Raw genomic sequence first — 22,976 nt, 5'->3', positions numbered from 1 at the left:
TATTCTTGCATTTCAAAATAGTTTATATTTTCTTGCATAATAATTTTTTTTTTCTTGCACTTCCAATTATTTATTTTTAATAGATCATACAAGCACAAATGTGGTTCGGTGCCATGGGGCAAGGCAAAAAAAGTTTCGTGCATTTTCAATGTTGGGAAGTTGTGAAGGATTGTTCGAGATTCAAAATTATTCCCACCGGTCCGCCGGTTGTGTTGAATGAGACGCCGCTCCACGATTCACCATCAACCGATTCGCCATTGGACTCCCCAATGGAAACGGAGTCACCACTCCCACGTCCGCCGAGACCTATTGGGAGAAAGGCGGCAAAGGCCAAGAGAGGGGGCACTTCGAACAATGAATGTGTACAATTATTGGAGCAAATAGCTAAGAACACCTCACTAAGAATTGAGAGAGACTTGAAAAGAGATGAAGTGGACAAGGCACGAGAGGAAACATTTGCAATTCAACAGCAGCAGGCACAAGAAAAAGACATGGATGATAGAGAGATGAAAATCATGGCCATGGATATGAGCCATATGTCTCCTGAAACAAAGGCCTATTGGAAGCATAGACGAAGGGATGTGATGAGAAGAAAACTTTTCCATGACGACGGACCTAGCAATACGGATTGGTTAAATGATGAAAACCATTAGGTTGTATTGAAACACCTTTGCCATATGTTGTATTGTTGTATATTGTTGTATTATCCTTTAATTTGTTGTATTGTTTCCTTTTCATTAAATAAAAAAAGCATTAAATAATATGACTATTTATTAAAAACATTTGAGCATCAAAACAAAGATTAATTAAAAACAAACCTTAATTTATTGCAAACAACACACAAAACAAACCATACATAAAAGCATAATAATAATAAATAAAAGCATAATTCCAAAAAACACCACACACAAAATAAAGCATAATTAAAAACAAAGCATAATTCCAAACAAAGCACTAATCTTGACTTCATCCATTGTGATTGCCTTTCATCTCCCACAAGTGCTCGATCAAGTCAACTTGACGTCTCTCGTGAACATATGAAGATTGCATTTCTTCATAACGATCAATCATGGGGTTGTTGAATCGACCATCCCGAACTAACGGTTCGGGCTCCATTGGTAGTCCATTTGGTCCCATCGGCCTTTCATATATTCTTGTCAACGCCGTGTTCATGGGATCGGGTTCAAACACCTCTGGAGCATCGTAGTCATACTCATCCTCCACAATCATGTTGTGGAGGATGATGCAAGTCATCATAATACTCCTCAGCACCTCCTCATCTAGCATCCGAGCAGCACCCCTGATAATTGCCCAACGAGCTTGCAAGATACCGAAACACCTTTCCACGTCTTTTCTGTAACCTTCTTGAAAGGAAGCAAAGCTTCTTTCCTTCTCGGATTGGGGATTCGGAATTGTTTTCACGAATGTCGTCCACCTAGGATAAATTCCGTCGGCAAGGTAGTACGCACCAGAGTATACGGTATTGTTGATTTGGTATGTGACCTGGGGGGAATGACCTCGCAATACCTCGTCGAACACCGGGGATTGACCAAGGACATTGAGGTCATTCTGAGATCCGGCAACCCCGAAGAAGGCATGCCAAACCCAACAGTCGAATGAAGCTACGGCCTCCAAAATTATACTTTTTTGGCCCTTTCGATTCCCGTACTCTCCTTGCCAAGCAGTAGGACAATTCTTCCACTGCCAGTGCATGCAATCAATGCTTCCAATCATGCCTGGGAAACCTCGAGCCTCTGCTTTTTGTAGCAGCCTTTGCAGGTCCCTCGGCGTGGGTTTGCGAAGGTACTCCCTCGTGTACAAATTTTTCACTGCATCACAGAATCTCACCAAGCACTCTAGGATAGTTGATTTTCCCATCCTTGCAATCTCATCCACCTGCTCTGCAGATGCCCCATAAGCAAGCATCCGCAAAGCAGCTGTAAGTTTTTGCTCCGGGATAAGACCCAAAACTCCAACAGCATCATGCTTTTGAATGAAGTATGTGTCGTAATTACAAATATCATGCATGATTTTTTGAAACAAATGTGGCTGCATTCTATATCTCTCTCGAAACTTATGAGCAGGATATAATGAATTTGGGATAAAGTAATCCTCCAAGAGATTCTTACCCCGAGACTCCCTACGTCTGTCCACATTTGGGGCACGAGGACGACGGTGTTGCCTTGATTGATTAAGCATACACACCGCTGCTGCAAGCATTTGTTCCTCTTCTTCATCGGCGTCCCGATCTTCTTCAGCACGTCTACGCCGGATTTCTTCCCTTTCTTTCTGTTGCCTCTCCAACACCCTCCTCAAGTTTGACATTGAGAGTAGAATGTGTTTTGTAAAATCTGAGAAATGAAGGAATAGATAAGAGATGGTGTGAGAGGTATGAGTTGATGGTGTAGTTTTATAGAGGGATTCAGAAGATAGAGATGACACGTGGCACAATTTTAGAGGATGAAAATCTTATCTGAAATCTGAGATTATAATTTTAAAAAAATATCTGAAAATCTTATCTGACAGAGATGACACGTGGCACAATTTTAGAGGGTGAAAATCTTATCTGAAATATGAGATTATAATTTTTTTTAAATATCTGAAAATCTTATCTGACATGGGACACGTGGCACAATTTTAGAGGGTGAAAATGTTATCTGAAATATGAGATTATAATTTTTTTTAATGAATATCCGAAAATTTTATCTGGAATAAGACATGTGGCAATCGAGATTCTCATCCGAAAATCTTTTCTGAAAAATAATGGACACGTGACAACCAAAAATATTATCCGAAAATTTAATTACAAAAGATTATCAAAATTAATGGTTTAAAGTATAAAAAAATAGGAAATAAAGTACAATGAATAGTATTTGCCTTAGACTTGCCCTAGACTTAGCCCTCATGGGTGGAACCACAAATGGCAAGGCTGACACTGTTCACGTGAATAGTGGCATCCATTGCTTGCCCTTGCCCTAAACTTAGCCCTTATGGGTGAAGATGCTCTAAGGACCTAAGGAAAAAACTTTTTAAAAGCATTTCAAATAAAAAAATAAACTAAAATAAAAATAAATAAATAAATTTTAAAACAAAAACTCTCTCTCCGCTCTTCCCCCACCCTTCGGCTTCGTTGTCAGATGTATTTCATCCTCGATGCTAGAAGCCACTACCACTATAAGACCAAAAACAACAAGCCCAGATGAAATGGGTTCTTTCATTTCAACAACTGCATCTTCAATTTTAACAAGGCCTCCAACATCGATCCGGCCCTCAACCCCAATTTTGCACAGAGGTTGAAGAAGCCATGGTGGAGGAAGAACATTAAGAACATTGTGATTCCTAAAAACTTTTTTTTTTTTCCTAAATGATAAAAGGTACTTCCTTGAAAGCATTTAGACTAAGTGTGAATATTGAAATGTTCTACAAATATTCCATGATAACTTATGCTGAGGTGAGTGATTATTATCAGTGTTATTGGAAGTTGTTTAGCCTTATTCTTTTCGATAAGTATGCACAAATAACCTTGTTTTATTGAGGATTTTTCTCAAGCCATGGTGGAGGAGGGTGAAGAGGTGGGGGTTGGTGGCTAGGGTTGGTTGGGAGGGATGCTGGGTTGCGTCGAGAATGGGGAGACATAAGGAGAGAGAGTTTTTGTTTTTAAAAAAAATGTTATTTTATTATTATTTTACTTTACTAATTAAATGGTGTTTTTGACAGGACCCGATCCTAATTCCATTTTGGAATTCGAGTCGGACCCTGTGCGTGTCCGACACCTGATAGATGTCGGGCACAAAAGACTTTTTTACCCCTCCAGTTACAAACTAGGGTTTAAAATTTCTTTGGACTCCTACCGAAAATTCGGCAGAGTCTCCCCTGTAATTTGCTCAAACCCAAAAATTTCCACCTGTCAAATAAGCAAATATATTCACACCAACTGCCAGAATAAGTAAATAAAACATCCACCAGTTCTGGTTCTCAACTCTAACCAGATATCAGAGCAGTTACTAAAAATTTACAAGAATTTAAGTGTTTTACAACAAAATCCTACGTTTCGTGGGTGGCGCGGGAGCTAGGAGAAGGCCCGGTGGTGGATTCCTGTGCACGTCTACTGCCTGGGAGCGCAAAACATTTGAAAGTGTGAGTGGACAAAAATAGAGTTCTTGAAACAATTTATGAACATAATAACCCCCACTATAGAAAAATAGATATGAAATTCTGAATGTTCGACTATATTCAATTACGAAGTATGCACATAAATATATATACATATATATACGCAGATGTAAAACATGCTCAATATCAAGAAAACTCGCATAAAATCACTGTAATCAACATTCACATGAAAGCACTGAAATCCCTTTAAAACTACCACCTAGATGTACCCCTGTAAATCTGTCAATTCCCCTGGCAGGTCTCGGCGACACACAGTCTATCCGAGCCACAAACTGGCAGGATTCAGAGGACTATAGTCAGCCTGATCCGCTGGCAGGTGTTGGTGACACAAAGTCAACTCGAGCTGCATTGGAAGGATTCAGGGGACCGTAGTCAGCCTGATCCGCAATCCTGGCAGGTCTCGGTGACACAAAGTCAACTCGAGCCGCAAATCCTAGCAGGTCTCGGGACACTAAGTCAATCCGAGCCGCAAATCCTGGCAGGTCTCGGGACACCAAGTCAATCCGAGCCGCAAATCCTGGCACTCACGGTCCGGGCGTCCCCGAAACTCGTGAGGCAAATGTCAAGTGCATTGACAAAACTGAGGGTAAACTGGATGTCCGTAGACATCGACATAACTGAGGGTAAATTGGATGAGGCAAATGTCAAGTGCACTGACAAAACTGAGGGTAAACTGGATGTCCGTAGACATCGACATAACTGAGGGTAATAACCATAGTTGGGTACATGGTGGTTTAAAATAAAATATCTTAGAAGAGTGATAAATAACCGTATTTTGGCAAATCTGAAACTAAGCTGCTATTTCCTCTGGTATAAATCTCAAACTCTGCTTTTTATATCACTTTAGCATAATTAACTAATCGGCATATAAATAAGATATTTCACTGCACAAATCATGCTCGGAAAAACAGTCCATAAAACTTATTCAAGATCAAATAATAAAATTCATTTATAAAAAATCATTTATAAAATAAAAGTCCACTCACTTCTGGTCCGAGCTAGCTGGACCTCTTGAAGGTCCCTCCTGCGGGTCTGTTTCGCCCCGGGTGCCTGATTAAACCTTGAATATTAAATTAATAAAACTGCTCAATCAAAATATTAAATTAAAACCCTGACCCCTGGCTCTTAGAATTGCGTGCACTCACTTTAAAGTCAAACCTATGCCCACTTTAGCATTTCAGACGTTTAAAACGGTCTTAAAAGACATGAGGCCTTAGGAAGCGATAAACTGTCAGACCGGCCGATCCGGAACCGCGTGGGGTCCACGACCTCCAATGGCCGATCTGTGATTCTCTAAAGGTTCCTCACAGAGACATACCCATATCCTGCTAGTTTGGCCCGAATTGGACGGTCGGATTGGCCACAATCGCGTAATCACTTAATTTTCAAACCCTAGCCCCAGGGTTCGCGATTTCGGAGTATCCGGGACTCCGATTCGCAATCTGTTGAAACCTGCACGGTTTCGAAATTATGTGGAACAACATATCTCAAATTGAGTGCGATCCAATGGTTCGACAGTATTGAACCTGGAAATCGCGCAATATGAAAAATTCGTTCGGGGCTCAAACGGAATTCAAATTGAGATCCGCGAAATCCTACGCCCTCGTGACAACACGAGGATCGCAAAAATACACAGGTTCACTGCACCACCCTCACCCACGCGCCGCCACAAGCGTCGACAGCGGTGGGTGTCCAAAGCGATAACGTCTGGCCGGAAAAACTCAAAACCAAGGCTCCAAACTCCTATTCTAGGTATAACACTACATTTGGAGCCACTTTTGTTCTTGGACATACCCCAAAAACTGGCCGGAAATGGCCGATCACGGAGGTCGAAACTCGGCCAAATTTCAAGTCGAAAATTGAGTAATCTACGGCTAAAATTGATGAAAACCTATCCAACCATCAGCTAGAGAACAAAAAATAGGTGAGAATCCATACCTTACTCGATAAAATCGGATGAGAATTGAAGGAGAACGAGAGGTTTGAAAATCGGGCAAAAATCGGTCGGATTTCTCCGTTTTCCGGTCAGCTCCGGTCGGCTCGTGGGCGGAGACCGGTCGGCTCGTGACGGCGAGGGTGAGGCGGTCCCGTCGGTACCGGCGCCGTAGGTCGGGGTGGCCTATGGCGATGGCTGGGCTGATTAGAAGGGGAGGGGGGCTGGCGTCGCGCCGGAGGGAGGAGAGAGAGAGAGAGGAGAGAGAAACTGAGGGGGAAGAGAGAGAGAGAAGAGATAAAAATCTGACTTTTTGTTCAAATTACCGTTTTGCCGTTCACGGTATTTTGACCGTATTTTCTTCGTTACAACTCTGATTCGAGTCCACAATGTGTCTACGGACTTGTTTCATCGTGCTCTACGCAACGGTGTAAGTGGAATTGTCAAATTCCTTCTCGGTCAAAAAGTCAACTTTTTCCCAATTAAAATATGGTGAGGGCAAGATCGTTTTTTCCAAAATAAAATAATAATTAATTTAGCATTTTTTGTTTTGGGTTATTACAGTTTTAGGGATAAAAGTGGGTGGGGGAATAGGATAGGAGGTGGAAATAACAACACTCTTTCTTATTGATTAAAGACAAACTACAAAAGACCCTCTAAACTATAGGGTCATTTTCAAGTTCATGTCCACTTTTGGGAACATTTACAAGTACATACTTAAACCCTTGGAAAAACTACAAATTACCTCATCTATTAGCCAACCTGTTAATAAATATGTTTAATGCTGATGTGTCAAACATGGGCCCTATTTTTTAATGACATGGACTTTTGGGTTGACAAATAAATAATAATAAAATTCTCTATCTTTTAATGACATGGACTTAAAATAATAAAATCATTGAAATTTAAAAATCAAAATAAAAAAGAAAAACAATATCTCTCGTCTTCTCTTAGCCCATACCCTGCAAAACCAACCACCCTATCCCCCTACCCATCCGTCTTGTTCATCCTCAATATGTCCCTCATCTTCCCTTTGTAATGCATCGAGATTCAACGGCAGAGATGCCTCTGAACTCTCCTCTGCCGCCTCGGCTCGATTCTTTGAGGCGGTAGACTACTGTAATGGAGCAGAATGCGCCATTTTGAAGAACAAGGAATTGGTGTCTTCTTGTGACCCTTGCCTGGTCCACATCACCATGACTCTTGACTTAGTATCTCAGAGGACCCGTATATGAAATTGAAATTACTCAAGCACACTTCTTGCCCAAAAATTTCTTTCTTCCACTTTTGTCCCCGCTAGGGTTTCTTGGATATTTTGAATTTCTCTTAGATTTGCACCAATGATGTTGTCTTAATTTCATTAGGCTTTAATCAAATTTTCAATTGGGTGGGTGCATATCTGGGAGAAGATGGGAAAATGGGTGCGAGGGTGGAGAACTGGAATTGCAAAGGTTATGTCCTTCCATTAGGTAGCGATCAGTAGGGTGGGTTGTGGCAGGGGGTGGGGGTGGGGGTGGGTGTTCTTTCTTGGAGCAATCGATGGATAGTGGATGTTGCGGGGAAGACAATGTGGGCTGATGAGGACTGACAGTGGGGGTATGGAATCCAAGTCAAAAAAATAAATATTTTTTTGTTGTTTTTTAATTATTTACTTTTAAAAACAATTTTAAGAAATAAGTATAATAATTTATTATTGGATTAACTACAGTAAATCCCCTAAACTATGGGGGTCATTACAAACTCATCCCAACCTTTAAAGACTCGTTAGACCAGTACCCCAACTTCACGGAACCTTTCAAAATACATAATCCATTAGAAAAATCTTTAAAAATTTTGTTAACTGAAGATGTGACAAAATAGGGTTCCAAATTTAAGCTGATGTGGCACAAAAAATAAATAAAAAATCTCAAACTTTTAATAAACAAAGTAAAAACTAAAAAAATTAATTAAATAACAAAACTTAAAAAATTAATAAAATTAAAAAACTCAACATTGTGCTCTCTCTCTCTCTCTCTCTCTCTCTCTCTCTCTCTCTCTCTCTCTCTCTCTCTCTCTCCCCATCTTCACCCAACCTCCACACCAACAACTAGGGGTGGCATTGTAGACTGAAAAACAGCAAAATCAACTGACATTATACCGCATTGGAACTACAATAGCTAAAAATCGACCGAAAATTGCGGTTTTAGAAACCGAACCACAATTGCGGTTGCGGTATGTGATTTTGGCAACTCGCGGTTACCGCAAACCGCAAATATATATTTTTTAAAATTGCATTTTAGCAATTAGATGTTGTGTTTTAATTTGGTTGAGTTTAATCTATTACTAATATGCTTTTATGTTGTTGCTTTTGTGTTGTGTTGTATTATAGATGAAGTCTAGCCATTCTAACACACCTAATGTCTTTAATCTCCCAAATACAAACCGATACACCCAAAACACAACCTCCACTCCAACTCATAAAGAAGGGATTCTTCTTATAATAAAATCCACTTAGCACTACCTACACTTGAGTTCTCCTTTTGGTTTGTAACTTTAATTAACTTTGAATTGGATTTTTCTTTAGGTTGTGAGTGCTTGAGAAGTTGAGGGTGAGGTTGTGAATTTATATAATGCTTGAGAAGTTGAGGTTGTGAATTTATTTCTTTAGGTTGTAAATTTATATATGCTTGAGAAGTTGAGGTTGTGAATTTATTTCTTTAGGTTGTGAATTTATATTTTTTAGTCAAAGTATGCTTGAACTCAAAAAGTTTCAAAAGAAGCATCAAACCTAGGCTTAAAAGTGTGGAAGATTGAATTTCTATGACACAAAAAGACCACACTTAAAGATCTAAAATGGTCTAATTTAGGGCCAAAATATTCAAATCGGTTTGTAAATTCACGGTAACCAACCGACTATTTGCGGCCGCAAATAGTCGGTCGGTTTGCAGTTCGGGAAAAAATTCACAGTTACCAAATCGCAACCACCCCTACCAACAACCCCAAGAACCTAGACTCACCCTCTTCTATTATCATCTAAGTCTCTCCTTCGCCCCTCTCTATTTGTCTCTCCAGGACCCAGCCCAGCCCCAACCCCACCGTCGACGCACTCCGCCCCTTCTCTTTCTCTATGTATTTATCTTTCTCCGTTTCTACGTGGGGTTGGCTATTCGAGGAGGAGATTTGCGAGTCGTCGAAGAGGTTGTGGGGTTTGGGTTCGAGACAACGTTGGCATCTGGGTGTGGTGAGAAATCGATCGGCGAGGGTAGATCCAGTGTTGATTGATTTTGTACAATTTAGGGTCAGGGTCTAGGGTGATGGGGTCTGCAAAGTTGAGGGGTGTCTGGGTGCCTAGAGGAGGGTGGGTGTGGGGTGTCGTGGTCTAATATTATCATCTTTCAACCAAAAAATAAAAAGGAGGGGGAGGTGGATCTTGAAGCCATGGCAAGAGGGTGAGGAAAATGAGGCTGAGGCTGGTGTTGGCTCAGAAATTCTAGATGTTGGGTTAGGGTGTTGGGTGGGCAAATTTAGAGGCAGAGAAGGAGAAGAGAGAGAGTAAGAAAGAGGGAGAGATGGGATTCTAGCGACAATAGGCGAGTTGGCATCGACGGTGGTTTTGGTGGGAAAGCATTGAAGGGCTCAGTATTTGGGCAGCAAGGTTGGGTCGGGGGCCACGAGCTTTGGTGGGAGGGGGTTGAGTTGGGTTTGCGTTTTTTGTTTCTTTACTTCTTCTTTTTTCATTTTGATATTTCTCTTTTTTATTTGATTTGATTTTTAGTTATTTTAAAGATGAGTTTTTATTACTTTTTTTGTCTATGTGGAACCCTGCTTTGCCACATCAGCAGTTAACATAATTTTTAACGATTTTTCTAATGGAGGGTGTATTTTGAAAGGTTTCATGAAGTTTGTGTACTGGTCAAACGAGTCAATAAGTGTTGGGTATGAGTTTGTAATGATCCCCATATTTGTTCACATGGAAGTCTGCGTTATTAAAAAATGGAGCCCATATTCGCCACATTAGCATTTACTGACAGTCGAGGCAATTTGTAGGTTTTTGGGGAATTTGAGTATGTACTTGTAAATGTCTCCAAAAGTGGATGTGAACTTGAAAATAACTCTATAATTTTGGGGGTTTTATGTAGTTTGGCCTTTATTCATTCTAACCATTTGGCTGTCCAAACTCCGAAATAAAAAGGAAACGAAACGAAAAGAAAAAAAAAGAAAAGATAAGAAAAGAAAATCTTTTAGGAATTGTTTTGTACTGAAGAAGAGCGTGGCACGCATCGTGAGGCGAGCGAGTATAGATAACCTTGAGCAGCAGCCCGTCCACAGCTCCCAAAAACAACAAACCAAAAAAACAAAGTATCGGAGAGAGAGAGCATTAAAGAACAAAGCGCCTTGTAATTTGTATGGTCTGAAACAAACATGGCTGCGGCGGGTGTCAAGATAGGAACCGGTTTCGAGACCGTTCCGACTCACCGAGTCACCACCATGTCCATTTCCTCTCTCCTTCCTCCTCCTCCTCACCACACTCTCTTCTTCCTCAGAACCCGCCCTCGCCCCCTCTCTCTCCCTCTCCTCTCTCCTCCACGCTCACGCCCTCACTCTCTCCCTCTCCGAGCTTCCTCCGAGTCTCCTTCTACCTCTCAAGGTGCTCCCTCCATCCCTCCCTCCCTCCCTCCCTCTCTCTCTCCCTCTCTGTATATGCTTGCATGTTTTTGAACTTTGAAGTGGAAGTTCAGTTTGCACAGTGTTCTAGTTTGTGGGTTTTAATCGTTGTACAAATTGATGAAGATGGTTTGTTTGTTTGTTTTGTTTTTGCGCAGCAAATGCAATCGAGAATGTGGTGATAATTGGGTCAGGTCCAGCTGGATTCACAGCTGCAATATACGCAGCTCGAGCCAATTTGAAGCCTCTGGTGTTTGAAGGGTATCAATCGGGCCCGGGGGGGCAGTTGATGACCACTACTGAAGTTGAAAACTTTCCAGGATTCCCAGATGGAATTACTGGTCCTGATTTAATGGACAGGTAAACCAACCAAGTTTATGATTTAATGGAATTACTGGTCCTGACTTGTTTTGAATTCCAAAATCCAAGTTGTTCAGGTGGGAATTGTTAGGAAAGCTGCAATTTCAACTAGAGTGCTGCATAAGAAGCTCAGCGTTGTTTGTTTGTGTGTTGTGCAGGATGCGGCGACAAGCCGAACGCTGGGGAGCAGAGTTGTACCAGGAAGATGTTGAGTCTATTGATGTCAAAACTAGACCTTTTACTGTGGAAAGTAGTGAGCGTAAGGTGATATGTTATTTTGCACAAGTTTTGGTTTTATATATTTTTGTAATCTGTTTTAATTGGGTTCTTTCAAACTTCACAGAGGTGGCCTTTATGCAGTGTCAAAAATGATTCTAATTGCTAGATGAATGTGGGTTTCCTTTGAAATGAAATTTTGAATAATTTTATTTTCTTGTCTCACTGACAATTCAAGCTGTGAAATTCTTTCATGTCAGAGAGGGGGGCATGAGTGCAAAATGAATTTTACATTAGTGTCTACAGCTATAAAGTAATACATGACTGGTAGCGTTGTTAACTTTGTAAGTCTTCCATTTTTCTGCAATATATATGGACATCTGAGGGGCTTCAAGTATGGACATCTGAAATGTGGATTGGCTGAAACAATGCACAGGTTGATTGATCAACATAGCTGGCTGATCGATTGGCTTGCATAGTTTCGACCAGTCCACCTTCTTTTTACATTTATCCTCAAAGATCCTCTTACTCTGCTCCATTAATAAAACATTCCTCATTTACTATAAAGAAATCATAAGTTATAAAAGAAACAAAAAGAAAAAGGTTCATTTTTGCCCAATGTTTAGATTTCTTTTCTTCGTCTATAATCCACTGTGCATCTCTTTCCAATATGGTAACATTTATCTTCTGATTGTATGCTGAATATTTTATTCATATCCTATCGGCCTTGAGTTTACCATATGTTAATTTGTCCTTGTACTTCTAATCTGATTCTCAGTTTTGCATTTGCATTTCAGGTTAAGTGCCACACTCTAATTTTTGCCACAGGAGCTACTGCAAAACGGCTTAGGATACCTCGTGAAGATGAATTTTGGAGTAGGGGAATTAGTGCTTGTGCAATTTGTGATGGAGCATCACCATTGTTTAAAGGGCAAGTTCTTGCTGTGGTTGGAGGGGGTGATACAGCTACAGAGGAAGCTTTATACCTCACAAAATATGCTCGTCATGTTCATCTACTTGTGCGTAGAGATCAACTAAGAGCTTCTAGAGCAATGCAAGATAGGTGAGTGTTGATGAAACCTATCTTAATATTGATGTTCTGATGTTCTTATGCCACACCTTCTAAATTACACTTGGGTGGTTGGTCAATGTGGATTACTTAACCACATAAATATATACTAAGTGAAAGGTTTCTTTTTATGCTTTTTTCTCAGCCTAATCACATTTGTCTTCCTTGGTGTCTCATGTCGGATGGATGGATATATACCATAGTAATTTTTCTCTAAAAATTTTGTTTTATAATTTAAATTTGAGCATAGCAGAAAATTTTGTTTCATCATCCGTCCACTTATTCATCTGGATTTTGCTTGCCCCTCTACTTCCATATGCAACTTCATCCACCTTCATGCAGCTACTTCATATGTCACCATCTATACATGTGTTCTATCATTATATATATTTTTTCTTTTTAAATGTTTTCTAATTTGATTGTAACTGATATTATCTTTCCTTTAGTACATAGTACAATGGATATGCACATTGGTACTTGTTTTGTTGAATAATTAGTGAATGTACTGTATTTGACCATCATAAATGCTATCTATCTGATGATGACATTGCCTGTGAATGAGCCAATCTGTTGAGGCAGTTTCTAGTCTTCCTGGAAGGATCTGAAGTTGTAAATTACTTCAATTGGTTTATAAAAAAAAATTTCTTCATTTATTCTTGTTATAAGCTTCTATCTTTTCCCATCAAGCTTGCTTTACATCTATTTGATCTAGAACAAAACTGCTTTTTTTAAAGCTGGAGTAGGAAATTAATGCTTTATAGCTCAAGAAAATTTGAACAGTTCATGTTAATTGTCTATTAAAACTGTGTATTCTCTATGTAATGCCAATGTTTTATAGCTCAGCTGCAATGGAATGTGCAGTGATTGGCAGTAGAATTTTCCTTGTTCTTTTAGACCATTCCTCAGTTTTTTTAAAATCTCAGGATAGTTATTTTTGTGTTCTAGATTCTGATTGCCTTCCTTGATGGTGATGAAATTTTTACTAATGTATGTGTGAGTTTTCAACTCCCTGAATGTTTGTTTAACAGGTTGATTATCGCGAATGTTTCAGAGTGTACAACAACCCAAATGTCACCTTGCACTTCAACACAGAGACTGTGGACGTCGTTAGCAATATGAAGGGCCAGATTTCTGGTATTTTAATTCGAAAACTTGATAGTGGGGAGGAATCTGTGCTTGAAGCAAAGGGGTTATTTTACGGTATTGGTCATTCACCAAATAGCCAGTTGTTGGAAGGCCAAGTTGAGCTTGACAGCTCTGGCTACATCTTAGTAGAGGAGGGTACTGCAAAAACTTCAGTTGAAGGTGTATTTGCTGCTGGAGATGTACAGGTAATGCTGCTAAAACTTTTCTTTTTTTATATTTCTTCAGTTCTTAATATGGCTCAGGACCTGTGAAGACTAATTATGTGCTTTGGACACCTAACAAAGGGTATCCTGAGCAATTTCAATAATCGGGTTCATTGATATTCCTGGTATAGTAGATGCTATCACACATACAATCATACTCAATTTGTTACCTCATTGTAGGTACAGATATTGTATTTGTTTGATCGATTATGACAAACTGAAGTTAGTTATCAATGGTTGGATATAGTGAAGAATTTAGTATTTAGGCGAGGAAATGTTTGGAATAAAAAAATATTTTAGAACTTGGGTGAAAGTGTTGCATGGAAAGTAGGCTTTTTTATTGTTGTTTTTTGTATTCTGGGTGGTTTAGCAATAAGTTATTGAGTAGGTCGGAATTCCACCCATAGCTTGAGGGTTATCCTCAATATTATAAAATTCTGAGAGACCTATGTTACGTCCACATGTGATGCAACTGAAATACTACACATTCCAAATGTTTGGCAGAATTTTGAGTCTATGAAATTCATGAGGAAACATAATCATTCAGTTTCACTCGAAACTCTAAAAGGTGGCTATAATATTTATTTTAAAACTATGGCCAGCATCATGACAGATGATGTCTACTGATTTTTAGTTTTTAAAAAAACAGAAAAGTAATGTACAAAGAATTATTAAGCACATCCGATAGGCATGCTTGATGGGGAGTTTTTTCTTTGTTGGGTTCTTTTTTTGTTGCAATACATCTGCTGGACCTGCTTCACATAAAAGTAGTTATATTGCTATTCAAATTCAAACCCGTGTTCTGCAGTCCAAAAAGAAAAAAAAGAAAAAGAAAGAAAGATTAAGCTGTTTTTCTGACCCAAAATTGTTCTTTGCTTGCAAAAATTCTCTGTAGACTATCTGTAATCCTGTCTCTTTTACCTTATTAGGACCATGAATGGAGGCAAGCCGTAACTGCTGCAGGTTCTGGATGCGTTGCCGCTTTATCAGTTGAGAGATATCTTGTGGGAAAAGATCTCATTATTGAGTTTCACCAGGTATTTAACTTCTAATAAAGTTTATATTGTCTACATGTCTCTAGAAATAATATATTATTTTCATCTGCTGGGTTTTACTTTATTCAGAGGTTTATTAAACCCATACTCTTAGACCTGTAATTGTTTAGTGTCCTCTGGTTGTAAAAGAAATTATTGATATGCATTCCAACATAAGTTCCATTTAGTTTTTATTTTTATTTGACAATAAAGTTTACTGCACAGTTTAATGTTTACTTAATTTTTTCCACCCCTTTGATAGGAAATATAATTATTTTGTCATTTGTCACTGAAATGAATTTTGACATTATTGGCCAAAAAAAAAAAAAGACACTAAATTATTGAGGAAATTTTTTTTTTTTTTGGTGGGGAATTATTGAGGAATTAATATAACAACTCTTTGTGTTCTTGGTAAATGCATTGTGGAATTTTATTTGGATCAATAGTTGAATTTATAGTCTCTGATAGCAATGTTCATAAAAAACATCCTTCTCATCTATCTACATTTTACAGCCCAAAACTGAAGAGGCTAAGAAGGAACTCACAAGCAGGGATGTTCAAGAAGGTTTTGACATTACTCTTACAAAGCATAAGGGCCAGGCATGTTTTCTTTTACCTATAAGCTAGCATGATCTAATGATTTCATACTAACCAATCGACGATTTTTTATTTTTTATTTTTTGGTTTTTGTTTTTGTTTTTGTTTTTGTTTTTTTTTTGTTGGGGTTTTTATGATATAAATATTAGTAGTTCTATTCTTAATTAAGTTGTAACTTTTTTGGTATTTGCTTTTCAGTATGCCCTACGAAAATTGTACCATGAAAGTCCAAGGCTTATATGTGTACTATATACAGCACCAACATGTGGTCCGTGTAGGACTTTGAAGCCAATTCTTAGTAAGGTATACAAATTAACTTGTATAAATACCACTGATAATTTAAACTTTCATGATTACTATGATCTTTATACAGGATGTGAATTTGAATATGAATATTTTTGGGACACACGTAATTCAATTTATTGTGTGCAAATCACGTCAAGCATTTGGCTTGGGCAAGTTTTAAGATGGTTGCATGTTGTTATAGTTAAAAATCGAAACCAGATTGTGGGCGATCACAGTGTTCTTTCATGTGTGAGACACTGTATAAATCAGATATCTGTAAAATTAAGATGTCTTTGGAATGTACCTATAAGCTTATGTTACCAGCAGGCGCAAATACATGTAAGATTCTCATGCAGGAAGCATGATTGACTGTAGCCAGTGGGCCTTTGGGCCTAGTGGCATTTTCTTGCTCATAGAATTTGATGTGGGATTGTGGGAGGGTGAGTTCAGGAGTTCAGTTCTTGGTGGTGTATGTTTACTTGGAAACGAGACTTTTGTCTGCCTTTGCACATTTTTTGTGACAGTAAAACATGCTTCATCATATATATCCGTGAATGTACATGACCAATAGAGGATGTGGTAATCTTAAGCTTTTTTTCTGATGGCAGGTGATAGATGAATTTGACCAAAATGTACATTTTGTTGAAATTGATATTGAGGAAGATCCAGAAGTAGCAGAAGCAGCTGGAATTATGGGTACACCATGTGTTCAGTTCTTCAAAAATAAAGAAATGATCAGGTTGGTTTATCTCTGTCCATATTTTTGTCCCCAATGTGATCTATTCACCACATATAACTTCATCTACAAGGTTGCTCGTTCCTTTGTGGCTCTAATTGTTCTATGCTTGTTTGTAGGACTGTATCGGGGGTCAAAATGAAGAGCGAGTATAGACAATTTATTCAAGCAAATAAATGAGAAGATTCAAGACCCTTGGTTGCCTGATGTCCTCATTTTGTAGTTCAATTTTGTTCCTCCCAAACAGGCTAGCTCAATAACACCTTCAATTTTCACAATTGTATTTTGTATTGATCAACTACACTGTAGATTATTATACATGCAGAGTTGCCAATGCATTGTTACGGTATTCGATTCTCCGATCCTGTATTTCCGCCAATTTGTAAGTTTGGGAGGGTTTAGCTTCTTTTCTGTATTTATTTTTGCCTATCCCAATCCCATCTTTCTTGCGAACTGTATTTATTTCAAGTTGATAAATTAATAAAAGTTTCACTTTACACGGATGTTTGGTGTGATCACCCTTAATCTTATACAAAGACATTTACAGTGAAATAAATAAGTGAATCAAAGAGGAAGAGTACAATTACACTATGGAAGTGGTGATCCAAGACCCTCTTGAGAAGCTAATGGATTAAGAGTCTTGTGCCTGCTGGAGGAGATCAATGGCTCCTTACTCAATGGAGCTCTTTTGGCTTTGTGTTGAAAATTTGCCTTGGCATAAAGTCTCTGTGTAAAAAATGATGCTCTCTCCTTGTACTTGAGCACCATGTAAAAGATAACTCTTACACAAACTAACAAGGCTGCCAGAGCAGCCAAATCCCACCACTTGGAAATTTTAGGGTTTATCCCATACATATGAAGGAGAACATCCTCACCTTTCAACTTCGGTTCTCCAGGAACTTGAGGGTCAAATTCAAGCCCAATCATGTCATTCTTGAACTGACCCTGAGATAAATTTTAATCAGCAATTAGATGCCAAATCTAAATTAATGGAGTGGTAACAAATCTAATTAATGGCATGTTTATTTACCAGGAACTGCGTTAGTCAAGAATCGGAAAACTTAGATAAGGTAATCAAGGAATTGGAATCATTCCACTAACCATTCCTGATTAGTAACATATCATAAGTTGTAATTAAGGAGTGTTTGGAAGGCCTAATATACTTCTTAATACCTGTATAGCCCATGCTGCATAGCTGAGGTAGGACATTGGGTAGCGCCAAAAGATCTTTGGAAGGTCAACCAGCCTCCGGAAGAGAAGAGATGGCATCATCATGAATACCTATGTGTATAAACATATTAGATGGTTGACAACTAAGATACTGACGTGTTTACTAACACATCATATATTATTGTATTAATCGATCATATTACGTGACGGGTGATGTGTTCGTTATATTCATACAAAAGATGAGGTAAAAACAATGATATTAGGGTTACCTACTCTTAGTTACAAACTAGTAACATGGCATTTTTTCATCAATAAACAAATGAAGTTTAATGTAAGGCTACAAATCAGCAAACAAAATACAGTTTTTGTATTTAGGGTTGTACTAGTTGAGATGATATAGTTGATATCTCTAGCATTACTTAGTTGCAAAATACAGTTTTTGTTACAATTTTATAACCGAGAAGTGAGATTTCGTTTACCGTCACTCCAGCTGCGGCTCCTATGCCCATCAAGAGATTTGGAACTACGGCTGAGACGATTAAGGCAGTGCCTTCTGTGACAGCAATGCAGCAGAAGAGATTGAGACAAAAATACAAGTAATGAGAGAAGCCGGAATGGAATTTGACCATGTAGTATAGGATTGTTCCGGAAGAGAATGCCATGGCAACTACGAAAGGAAGCGAGGACAGGAAGTTGGAGAGCACAAACAGAGCATCCCCATAATGCCCACCAAGTCTTTCACGCCTAAACACCTGCAAACCAACTTTGAAGTTATATACAGTTGAATTTTTGTACTTATGAGCTTCAAGAGTTAGTGCCCCCAAAAACTGTTGTGTTAAGAAGATGGAATAAAGCAACGCAACTCTGAAGTTTTTGGTGCTTTCATACAAAAATATGAGGTTTCGGAAATTACACTAATTCCTCTATGGTTTCAAATTGTCTTTACAATACTCATTGCGTTAAATTTCCGTCTTGAGGTTAATTTTTTCATTTTGAGAAGTTGTTGTGATGACATTAGAAATTTTTGGAAAGAAAATGAACGGAATGGGTTTAATGAAAACTAGTTTTAAACCTTAGAGATTGTTAGTGTAATTTCCGAAACTTCAGTTGTTTTATGAATACACTGAAAACCTGAGGGCCATTCAGTGTATATAACTCGATAAACTGTTACTGGTAATGTTCTTTTACCACACTTACGTTGCCAAACTATAGAATCAAACTGATGAATTTTCGCAATTCACAGACTAACAATGCAAGTATCGAGGTGAAAAAAATCATATGAGCGAATTAAGGATGAGGCTTCACGTCTACCTGTAATTCTTCAATAACAAAGGGTATGCCTCCAATGGACAAGCAGATCATAAGACCATAGATGAAACCATCACACTTTCCTCTTGCCACGATTGCTTGATAGTTTGTCCCAATCTGGAAAAAGAAAGAGCCAGCACTCACTGCAACTAAAATGTAAAACACACTCCTCAACCAGTAGTACCCAATATCTCTAGACATATTCAGTGAAGATCGGCTAATCAATGTGCATAGCTTCCTCCACCAGCTGCTACTATTTTCTTTGTTTGATTTTGTGGCAGGTTTTTCCTGCAATGTTAAGATTTCTCTCATCCTTTTTCTTGCGTTTGATGAAAATTTGGAGGACTTGTATTCATTGATGAGTTTTCCTTTGATCTCATCTGTTGTCAAATTCATTTCGGAATTTAAAGAGCCCGATGATCCCTGCCAAGACAATCCCAAAAACAATTCATTAATAATATAACAAGCAAAACCAAACCCTTCTGAAGAAAAATTAAAGAAATTTACGTACATAATTAATTCTTTGAGATATCATAAGTGCTGCAATAACTTGGTCAAAGTCTGAACTAACACATCGAAGGAAGTGGTCTGGAGGATTTTTTCTTGTTGGACAAGGAAATCCGGCATCTGCGAAGAACTGAAGAGTAAGAATTGAAGAAGCCATCAATTAATTAGTTTGTCTGTCATTATCTTAGTTGTTAGAAATATGCGATTGAGGTTCAGAGTAGGCTCAGATTTCAAAAAACGAGATATCGGTGAACAAATTTGGCGGCTCTATTAAGAAATAATAATCTTACCTGTACAGCCATCTTTGCTTCTCCAAAATAAACAGTTTCACCTCCTGCTAGGAGAAGCAGATCATTGAAGAGATTAAACACATCGCTACTCGGTTGGTGGATGGAGCAAATGACTATCCTTCCATCATGAGCAATGTTTCTTAATGCCCATATCACAAAGAAAGATGAAGCACTGTCCAGGCCGCTGGTGGGTTCATCTAGCAACAACACATGAGGCTGTGTTAATATTTCAATGCAAATGCTAAGTCTCCTCTTTTCTCCATTACTTATACCCCTCAAATGCCAGTTTCCAATGTTGTTTTCAGCACAATCTTGGAGGCCCATTTTTGTGAGGGTCTCATCTACCACCTCATTCTTGTCATCTTTAGTCATTGTAGAAGGAAGCCTGAGATGAGCTGAATATTCTAGGGTTTCTCTGACTGTGAGTGATCCCAGGAAGAGGTCTTCTTGAGTTACATAAGACTGAAAATACATGCATATTAATATTATAATCAATTTTTTTTTTTAAAAAAAAAATTTCATGTTAGTTCTAATTATGCTTACAATGTCTCTGCAGTTTAACTTTCTTTTGTTGCCGTTGAGTATAACATCTCCCGACATTTTAACATTTGCAGGTAGTCTACCTGTTAATAAATAAGGAATTCTCTAAATATTATAGAAAAAAATACCTCAAGCGTGAGACGGGTGGTTATAGAAAAAAAAAAATTTACACGAAGGGATGTAAGATTACTCCAAGGATCATTCTTGCACAAAAAATAGTCAAATCAGACATCATTACTCATCTAAATTCTAATCGTGTGAGAACATTATGAAGGAATGTAAGATTACTCCAAGGATCATCCTTGCACAAAAATAGTCAAATTTGATTATATTTTCGATTTAGTAGACTTTTTTTTTTGCATGAATCACGCTTGAAAGAGAATCTAAAAACTGGATGGTTCTGATGGTTGGATTACAATCCAAAAATAGGATGTCCTGTTTTAAGAAGAAGATATATCCTTAGGGAAGAAAACCCGCTATATACTATAATTAGATAGATCATAGATAAGTGACCAACTGACACCAACAGACCTTTGCTCAAATTGTAGTTGTGCATGTGCTTTAATTTTAGTGAATAGTTGTAGGTCTCAACTCGCATGCAGTATGGCCTTTCTCTGGATGAGTATTATTGTTTGCGAAATATTATAGTATTTTGTATCCAACAAAGAGACACAGGGCTTACAAGGGTATGGGAAATCACATATCAATTCTAACCAAGGAATCAATTACTTTAGAGAGAGAGAGAGAGATACCAGCCAAGGCATCAAGTAAGGTAGATTTTCCTGAACCAGAAGGACCCATGAGGGCCATAATCCGGTGGGGTTCAGCGAAACCACTAATCCCATTCAACAGCTGCTTTCTTGAGGTTGCATCATTTCTCAAGTTTTGAGGAGCCACCACCGTTATGTCTTCCCACACCAAATACTTCCCTGCAGAAGCCGATCTTTTATCCTCTTCAATCATTCCCTCAATATAACCACTCGACCTCTCCGCCATTTTTACAGGCCAACCAAATATGTAAATTTACTCACTGCAATGCAAACCCTAGAAATAATATTGTGTTGTTGAGTTCTTCTACAGAGCCTACGTGTTATCTTATAAATACATGGCCAAGGGGATGACTTGTGGAGCCTAATCACGTTCTCTCATTATGCAGTATGGGCACCGCCATTAATTTCGTTATGGTGGAATATAATCAAATTTGGCTTGCAATAATTGCATGGACGCTACTGCAAGCATACTGAGTTTTCGAGGGCCTACGTCTTTTACACCTCCATGCTTTCTGCACTGGTACTCTCATTTACTTCGTACTTGTTTAAGTGTGGATATGGATGATGGTTGATGGATGGTGGAGATGGATCTGTATCTCATAAAGTCAAAGTGCTGCCCCACACCACTTGTTGATCAATTGAGACCCCCATTTCTTGTGGCTCTTCATGTTTGTTCGATGGATTCGGATCGTCTTCTTGAATTTTTTCTGTCATGATCTACTTGACTTCTTTCATGCATATGACACCTTATTAAAATTTCATCCAAAGAACTTACGTGATACATCATCTTTAAATCATAACCCAATTTTCTCATAATTTTAAAAGAAAAAAAAAACCCTATTTTTTATTTTTTAAGAGAAACTTCATTAGAAAAACTAATGCAGGCAACATCTAAAGTACCAATCTCAATAGAGCAACAAACTAACATGCTCATTCTTTTCAGGAATTGATGCTGTGTTTACTAATTAGGAATTGGAATTCTCATCAGGAATTGAATTCCACCTATGGAAGATTCTTGTGTTTACCTCACATCAAGTAATTGAAAAGTAAGTGGGACCCACACAAAATTAGGAATTGAATTATTGATTTTGGAGGAATTCAATTCTTGTGTGGGATATGATATTCTAATTCATGGAGAACTAACCCATTAGGAATTCATCTTTTTTACCCATTGTATTCTCACACAATTTTCAAATTTTCAAATTTGTCATCTACTTTAACCCAACAACGATGACATTTTAGTAATTAGTGCCACTCCTACTCAAATTCTATATGGTTTAGTAAACTACTTCAATAGGAATTTGAAATCTAACTCCCCTCAATCCATATGGTTTATTAAACAACTTCAATAGGAATCTAGAATCTAATTCTCCTCAATCCAACTCCTCCTCAATTCAATTCATCATCAATTCAATTCCTCATAATCCAATTACAGATTAGTAAACATGCCATGAATTCTTCCAAAATCAGGAATTCAATTCCTAATTTGTGTATGGACCCCACTTACTTTTCAATTCCTTGATGTGAAGTAAACTTAGGAATTCTCCATTTGTAGAATTCAATTCCTGATTAGTAAACACACCATTAATTACTTTGTACTTGTTTAGGTGTGAATATCTGCATCTCATTGTTTAACATGAAAAATAACAAAGACCTAGAATAGGCTTTGAGAATGTGTGAATTACGAGCGTGCCACCCACTACCAAAAATTGAAGTATTAGCGGCTCTCTCTCTTCCGAGTATTTCCTAGGATTTCCTCCAACTAAACTTTATTTCTCCTTTCACTAGTCGATCTTGGTCCTGTACTGTATATCCGGCCCACTCTTCCTCTTCCTCTCCCTCACTTCTTTCTTTCTTTTCTTCTTTCGTTTCATTGGTTCCATATTGTAAGAACCCAAAACAAAATATCTAAAAAGAAAGAAAATATCTAAAAAGTAAGGAAAATATCTTTTAGCAAAAAGACCAAATTGCCCTTGCATATTTTAATGGGGGAAA

The 22,976-nt window shown here is 38.2% G+C and overlaps 3 protein-coding genes across 3 annotated transcripts; 1 reads left to right on the top strand and 2 right to left on the bottom strand.

Annotated features, from left to right (window-relative positions):
* Positions 1-1,218: 1,218 nt before the first annotated feature.
* Positions 1,219-1,926, bottom strand: LOC117633692 (the record flags this gene model as incomplete). Its single annotated transcript, XM_034367403.1, has 2 exons — positions 1,219-1,578; positions 1,675-1,926. Coding segments are annotated over 2 exons (612 nt in total), but the record flags the coding sequence as incomplete, so codon positions are not given.
* Positions 1,927-10,344: 8,418 nt separating this feature from the next.
* Positions 10,345-16,899, top strand: LOC117634459 (NADPH-dependent thioredoxin reductase 3). Its single transcript, XM_034368587.1, has 10 exons — positions 10,345-10,733; positions 10,909-11,110; positions 11,269-11,374; positions 12,124-12,389; positions 13,447-13,726; positions 14,674-14,781; positions 15,292-15,378; positions 15,574-15,678; positions 16,269-16,399; positions 16,516-16,899. The coding sequence occupies exons 1-10, from the start codon at positions 10,508-10,510 to the stop codon at positions 16,574-16,576; spliced, it is 1,572 nt and encodes a 523-aa protein (XP_034224478.1). The 5' UTR covers positions 10,345-10,507; the 3' UTR covers positions 16,577-16,899.
* LOC117634458 (ABC transporter G family member 15-like) lies at positions 16,839-21,260 on the bottom strand. Its single transcript, XM_034368585.1, has 8 exons — positions 20,964-21,260; positions 20,215-20,294; positions 19,672-20,133; positions 19,386-19,511; positions 18,878-19,297; positions 18,046-18,318; positions 17,570-17,677; positions 16,839-17,341 (listed from the first exon to the last, which is right to left on the bottom strand). The coding sequence occupies exons 1-8, from the start codon at positions 21,205-21,207 to the stop codon at positions 16,985-16,987; spliced, it is 2,070 nt and encodes a 689-aa protein (XP_034224476.1). The 5' UTR covers positions 21,208-21,260; the 3' UTR covers positions 16,839-16,984.
* Between the last annotated feature and the right edge of the window lie 1,716 nt (positions 21,261-22,976).

This window comes from Prunus dulcis, chromosome 7 (genome assembly GCF_902201215.1).
Source record: "Prunus dulcis chromosome 7, ALMONDv2, whole genome shotgun sequence".
Taxonomy (NCBI): Eukaryota; Viridiplantae; Streptophyta; class Magnoliopsida; order Rosales; family Rosaceae; genus Prunus; species Prunus dulcis.
The sequence above is the reverse complement of the archived record's forward strand: the minus strand, read 5'-3'. Positions and strand labels throughout refer to the sequence as shown.

Bases quoted from the DNA above. Each gene is read 5' to 3' on its own strand.
- LOC117634459 (XM_034368587.1), top strand. From the start codon at position 10,508: ATGGCTGCGGCGGGTGTCAAGATAGGAACCGGTTTCGAGACCGTTCCG. The intron at 10,734-10,908 runs GTGCTCCCTCCA...GTTTTTGCGCAG, and splicing joins GTCTCCTTCTACCTCTCAAG to CAAATGCAATCGAGAATGTG. The intron at 15,679-16,268 runs GTATACAAATTA...TTCTGATGGCAG, and splicing joins TGAAGCCAATTCTTAGTAAG to GTGATAGATGAATTTGACCA.
- LOC117634458 (XM_034368585.1), bottom strand. From the start codon at position 21,207: ATGGCGGAGAGGTCGAGTGGTTATATTGAGGGAATGATTGAAGAGGAT. The intron at 19,298-19,385 runs GTACGTAAATTT...TTGTCTTGGCAG, and splicing joins TATCTCAAAGAATTAATTAT to GGATCATCGGGCTCTTTAAA. The intron at 18,319-18,877 runs GTAGACGTGAAG...GTTGGTTTGCAG, and splicing joins TTGTTATTGAAGAATTACAG to GTGTTTAGGCGTGAAAGACT.